The sequence below is a fragment of the Varanus komodoensis genome, unplaced genomic scaffold (genome assembly GCF_004798865.1).
Source record: "Varanus komodoensis strain SLA01 unplaced genomic scaffold, ASM479886v1 scaffold2, whole genome shotgun sequence".
NCBI lineage: Eukaryota > Metazoa > Chordata > Lepidosauria > Squamata > Varanidae > Varanus > Varanus komodoensis.
The window spans coordinates 415,309-421,301 of NW_025335568.1; the positions used below are offsets into that span (position 1 = coordinate 415,309).

The following is a 5,993-nucleotide window of genomic DNA, read 5'->3' on the forward strand; positions in this document are numbered from 1 at the left end:
CGGAAATACTTGACGGGTGGGCTGGCCAATGGGAGCGGACCTTGCTCGCGGAGGTGGGCGTTTCGGGGCACTACGCTCTGCCCCGAGGGTGGAAAGCAGGCCCGGGGTGGAAAGCGGGCCCGCGGGAACAAAGCCTCCCCGGCAGAGGCGGGCGCCGCGGGCGGGAACAGCCGCCCTGCAGCGTCGGCCGCGGCGCCAGGGCTGCCGGCGCCGCTCGTCTCCGAGCGGAGGGCGAGGCTGCCGCGTGGCTTCCCCGGGGAGAGGCCGGCCGCTCGCCGCGGCCTTCCTGCCCCTCGCAGGCACCGGCGGAGCCTCCGCGACGGGCGCCGCTGCTCCGGCCTGCCCGCCCCTTGCACGGCGGCCGCGGTCCTGCCTCCCCGGGGTCCGCGTCGTGCCCACTCTTCCCCGCGGGCGGCCCGTGTCCGCGGTGCGCCTCTCGACCCAGCAGGTGGGCCGGGCGGGGTTGCTCGGGGCGGGGACCGGCGGTTTGCGTCCCTGGTTTGGCCCGCGGGAGTCGATCGCGGGCGAGCGCTGCTCGGCCTCCCCGCCTCGGCCCTCCCGCGACGGGCGGCCGCGTCCGGCTCCCGTGGCGTCCCCGCCCGGGGCGGCTGGAGCGGCGCAGCGGCTCCCCGGTCAGGCCCCGCCCGAGCGCCTGCGCAACGGCCCGCTTTTCTGGGAGCCGAAGCCGCGTGCTCCCGCCGCCGTTTTTTGCCAAGTGGCCGCAGGGAGGTGAGCGGCTCGCCTGCCGCCCTCCCCGTGCTGGCTTCCTCACGGCCGCAGCTCGCCCGCTTGCACCCCGAGCCACTCGTTTCTCCCGCGGACTTTCCCGAAGGCCCTTCCTCCTCCCCTGCCCGCAATCCCGTTTCCGGGCACGCTGCCTGTTGCAAGGCACCCGCCGCTCCCCTCGAGTCCGTGCGACCCCTCCCCGTTCTTCCCCCGCTGCCAGGATCGCCCCCCGTATGCCCACTCTAGTCAAGGACACCGCTGCTGTTAGAATGCCTCCTCTCCCTTCGCATGCCTGCTTCATTCCGCCTCGCCTGCCGAGCACCTGCTTCGTTGCGTCCTATAAATGATGCCCCGCTTAAGCAACCGGGCCTTTAACTTCCAAGTCCACTTGGTGGTTCAGCGCTCAACTTGGGGCCGCTCAGTACTCGACGCTGGCTGAAGGAGCCGCTTGGGCAGCCAAGGGTTACTGTGGACGGCTGGTCAAAGCACGCAGGTCTTAGAAAGGCTGCTGAACTAATGGCCTGCAGGTGGACTGCACCTAAATGTAAAGTAGCCAAACAGCAAGAACTGACGTCTTGAATAAACCTGCAACATGCAGCGACCTGGCGCCGTTTGAAAATGGAAGCTGAGGAACAGCAAGCATAATGCCAGGATGGGCAGTCATGGCTACCGCACGTTCCATGTCGGTTCTGCTCTCAGAACTGCCTCTGCAGGACGATCTGAGCCGTCTTGTCTGAGGAAAAATTTCAGGGACTAAAATGGAAGTGGAAAGGGTGGGGGGGGGGGAATCAGTGATCTAAACTGGGAAGAGGAAAAGAATTGCTAAAAGGAGCCGTTAGCTACAGCGTACATTTAAAGCAAGTCTGTAAACCCCAGAAATCTGTTAAAACAGGATTAAATTTAATATAAATAAACCTGTTGTGAGCAAACATCACCCTAAGACAATGCAGTAGAGCAGGCAGCAGCTCAGGAGACGCTGGTGTACGCGAGGTCTTGGGCAGAGTTGCTAACAAATCCATCTGGGCCCTTGGCAGGCCAGGCGGGGCCCTCTGGCTCCCTCTGCGCAAGCGATCGGCGCGCTGCTGCGCCAGTCATTGCTCGCTGTGCTCGCATCGCCCCGGTGCTCTGCTGCCCGCTCGCCTTGTGGGCACGTCTGGCCCAGCTAAGCCTGCCGCTTCCCGGTTGTCCTCGTTCGGACGGACATGGGGAGGGGGCCCCTCACTGTCCATTCCAGCTGACTGGAGCCCACCCGGCAGGCTCGTTCCCTGCGCAGCGGGAAGTGAACTGCGGCCAGATGCCTTGGGAACGCGAGCGGGCTTCCTCGTATTTTGTGCACAGATGCGATCTCCTTAAAGAAAACCTGGAGTTGGGATGCTCCTTCCCTGGAATCCCCAAAACCTCGTGCTTCTGGCCAGGCAATTCAGCAGCTCAGCCCTCTGTCTTTAATAGCACAGTCCATCAATCAACCAACCATGAAGCCCTGGTTTTGCCGGGCCTTGCTGACGGGGCAAGGAGCCCAAGAGCACCCCCATCACTTCCCGTCTTCACACAGCAGCCCGCCGTTGGATGAACTGCGGGAGAGGCCCCCGCTGAACAGTGGGGAAGGGTCTCCGCAGGGCCGTGGCAGGATCGCCAAAGCCGGCTCCTGCAGTTTCACTTGCGATCCCAGAGGCGCACCAGTGAGCGGCCAGTAGCACCGCTCCATGAGCTTCAGGGCTGCTGCGCCAGGCAGGCCGTGGGCCTCTACCGACGGGGGGCTGCAAGGCAGGCAGGGCCCTCCTGGCCCCATCCCAGGCATTCGGCACGAGTCGCTCAGCAGGCCTGCCGTCGCCTCCCAGCCCGGGAGGGCGACCACCCCAGCATGTCCTCCCCAGGACCAGCGCCTCGGGCTCCAAGGAGCGAGGGCGACAGCGCTAGGCCCCCACCTGCTGGAGCAGCAGGTTCTTCTTGTAGCAGGCCAGACTGCAGAGCGGGACCCCCGTGCGGGAGCAGGAGTAGCGCCTGAGGTTGGGGCAGCCGCTGACCCCGCAGGGAATGGGCGGGGGCACAGAGGGGGCGAGGGAGGGTAAGAGGGGCAGGGCGACTCCCGGGGGGAAGGACACGGTGATCCCGTTGGCGGCGCTGCGGTAGCAGACTGTGGGAACGAGCGCCCCTTTGGCCTTCCGCTCCCGCAGCGTCTTCACTTTGGCTTTGCTGGTCTTGGTGAGGCGCTCGATGGTTTGGTTCTTGTTCTCCTCGGCCTTCTTCGCGGCCTGAAGGCGCCGCTTCCGGGCGCGCTCCTCCCGCTTCACCAGCATCTCCTCCGTCAGCTCCTTCGCCTTGTAGCCCATTGGCAGCTCCAGCAGGGGCTGGCTCTGTTGCTTGTGCAGGAGCGCTTTCTGCAGCCGGAGGCAGAGAGAGAGCGAGCGAGAGAAAGGGGGCAGGTTCAGAGACGGGAGGAGGGCAGCTGAGGCCTCCATGAGACCGAAAGAACTGGCGGGGGGGAGGAGTCCTCAAATCGTGTAGCCATGGATGCCAGGAGCAGAGAGGCAGAGGTGCATGAAGGCGGGGGGTGACCCGGCCTGCCTCTCCCGCCTGCATCCTCAGCTCTGTGGAGCCTAGCCACGTTTCAGCTTCTTTTCTGAATTGGGGCCGACAGTTACCTCCAGCGGGGAAACAGGCTGACTTGCCGAGAGTACAAGACGCTAGAAAGGCCCTTCCCACTCAAGGGCAGTGGCACCACGATAGGAAAGCCCAGAGGGAAAGGGAAGCCTATCCCCCCTCCCCCACCCCAGGCTGCCACCACCACTTATGGCCTGAACGGAGATCCCACCTCCCTGCCAGGCTGGAAGCAGAGAGAGAACCGCAAACGCACACCAGCGTGCCAGCAGGCCAGCTCCGAGGCTGGGCAGCCAGGACCACCGCCTCGCTCATAACGCAAGGGCCCCAGCAGCTTCTACTCCCGTGCAAGCCACTGACCCTGCCGCAGGTGCATGGGGAGCTGAGGCTGCCTCGAGGAGCAGGCCAAGAGGCTGTGCTCAGTGAGGACCCTCCCGGCAGCGTCTCCAACGTGGGGCCTGCATGGCCTCCAAGTCGTTTCCCCCTCTGCCAGTCAATGCAGTGACCCCTCTGCTCCCCGCACGCAGGGCCATGCTGGAAGGAGATGAGGGAGCGGCACATTCCCCACGCAGGACTTGTGGGGCCAACAGCGTCTTTGGCGAGGGAGCAGCGTTAGCCTCGCTCTAGCCAAGTTTCAGGAAAAGCCCTTCCTCTGCGCTTTGCAAGTGAATGAAGAAATTGAGGAGTGGAGAGAAAGAAGGGAAAACGAGTCTGAGAGAGAGAGAGCGCGCAAACGCAGGAAGCCACGCAGCAAAGCACTCACGGAGGGTACACAACGTGCTCACACACAAACACAGGCGAGGGGCTTTCCCAACATTTTTGGAACTGACCCGCCACCTGGGCAGTGGCCAATTTGCGCTGGTGGCCCGGGCACTCTGCAAAATGCCAAACAGGCCCATGAAGCCAAACGGTCCCTGTTCCAGAGTTATCTGCAGACCTGAGGTCTCCTCTGGCCCCACCAGGGAAAACAGTCCTTCCAGGGTGAGAAGTCAGCCGCTTGCACGCCCTTTTGGCTCTTCCGGGCCTCCAGTCACCACATAGCCCACTCCAGGGAAAGAGCAGTTAGACCTCCCCCCAGTTTCCTGCCCACACCTGTGGGAAGGCATCCCGCAACAGCAACCTTCCGTCCTCACCTGCCTGGCTGTGAGCAGCGACTCATCCACCTCCTTCTTGAGCTCCCCGTTGTCATCTAACTCCCCTCGCTCCAGAGCATCCAGCCAGCGCTGCTCTTCCTCTTCCTCACGAGCCGGAAAGCCCATTTCTGCATCAAGCTCCGGCAGTGGAGATGGCTCCAAGTTGCTGTCCTCATCTAGGTGCAAGAAGAGTTGGCCTTTACTGGGGTTAATAAGGACACAGTATTTTCTGTGGCTGCGCCAGCGAGCTTGAAATGCTCTGGGACCATGGACAGAGAAAGAACTGTTATTGCTAGCACACGGCTGGCTGCAAGGGTATTCCTTATGCCTGAAGTGCTTTTACGATGCCGCTCTGTTCCTATGAAGCCCTCTCCCCCAGGCAAGCAGCTCACTCCCTCCTGCCTGGAGCCAAGCAACACGGGTCCTCTCCACCTCATCACGAGAACGGCCCAGCCAAGCGAATCGGGGGCACCCTTCCTTAGCTGCGCTCTCTGGGAGCCTTCGCTGTACCAAAGAGGCTTCACAGAAGATGCATCGCCCACTCACCTAACCATGCTCGATACTGTTCGATGGGAACCCCCTCCATGGGCTCATCCTCATCATCCACAACCATGAGTGGCGAAGGGGAGCGCGGCCTCTCGGGGATGACCGTAAAAGTTGGCACACTGGGAACACAAGAGGAAGCCAAGGTCACAGCAGGGATGGCCAAGCCCACGGGAGGCGCTCGCAGGTTGACCAAGCCCGAGGCTGAGGACTGGTGGGAACGGCCAAGCAAAGCTGGCTCTGAGCAACAAGCCTTGCAATGCATTCCGAGAAATCTGTTTTGTAGCTCAGGGAGGTCGGAAAGGTTTGAACCTTACAGATGCAGCAGAAGAGACCGAGTCTGACAGGCAGGGCTGCCGTTTTGACCCTTGTTGACCTCTCTTGATTTGCTTGGATTTGACAAACATTGCTTTCACCAGAAACACTGAGCCAAGCTGGCCTGTAACTCCAACGCCTGAATGCACAGCAGGCGCTCTCCACGGCCTCCCTGCCCCGGGCCTCTTCCCCAGGGCTGCCTCTTGCCCACCCGCGGCCAGCGGCTGCCCGGCGTACCTCTTGGTGCCCAGGATCTGGCCGCCGAGCTTGATCTTGAGCTTCAGCTGGGGCTTGGGGAGGGCCGCGCCCAGGGCCGCGGGCGCCGCGCCCGCCTCCTCCCGGTGGTGCCTCTTCTTGTGCTTCTTCTTGTGCTTCTTGTGCTTCTTCTTGTGGGACGCATGATTGTTGGATTCGTCCTCGTCGCCTAAGGGGGACGGAGAGGGAAAGGCTGCCGGACGGGACTCGGAACCTCGCGAGCCCGTGCGGACCGGCTACGGCGCTGGAGGGAGGCGGGCGGGCGGGCGGGCGGGCGGGGAGCCGCTCCTGAGGCGCCCCGGCGGCCAGGCCTCCCCCGGCACGGGCCTCCGGAGCGGCCGGCACAGGCAGGGCCTCCGCGGGGCCCGCCCAGAAACCGGCGGCCGGGCTGGCTCCGGGGAAGCCGCGCCGCCGCTCCCGCCC

The 5,993-nt window shown here is 63.7% G+C and overlaps 2 protein-coding genes across 2 annotated transcripts in view; both read right to left on the reverse strand.

Moving 5' to 3' along the window:
• The window catches only part of WBP1 (WW domain binding protein 1), a 4,617-nt gene extending 2,102 nt beyond the window's left edge, over positions 1-2,515 (reverse strand). The window contains exon 1 of the mRNA XM_044428421.1: positions 2,275-2,515. Within this exon, the coding sequence (XP_044284356.1) occupies positions 2,275-2,515 (241 nt within the window). The remainder of the gene's footprint in view (positions 1-2,274) is intronic.
• INO80B (INO80 complex subunit B) overlaps positions 1,606-5,993 on the reverse strand; it is a 6,440-nt gene continuing 2,052 nt past the window's right edge. Inside the window, exons 2-5 of the mRNA XM_044428422.1 lie at positions 5,553-5,806; positions 5,004-5,122; positions 4,458-4,633; positions 1,606-3,104 (exon numbers count right to left, since the gene is read on the reverse strand). Coding sequence (XP_044284357.1) covers positions 2,640-3,104; positions 4,458-4,633; positions 5,004-5,122; positions 5,553-5,806 — 1,014 coding nt within the window. The 3' untranslated portion in view covers positions 1,606-2,639. The remainder of the gene's footprint in view (positions 3,105-4,457; positions 4,634-5,003; positions 5,123-5,552; positions 5,807-5,993) is intronic.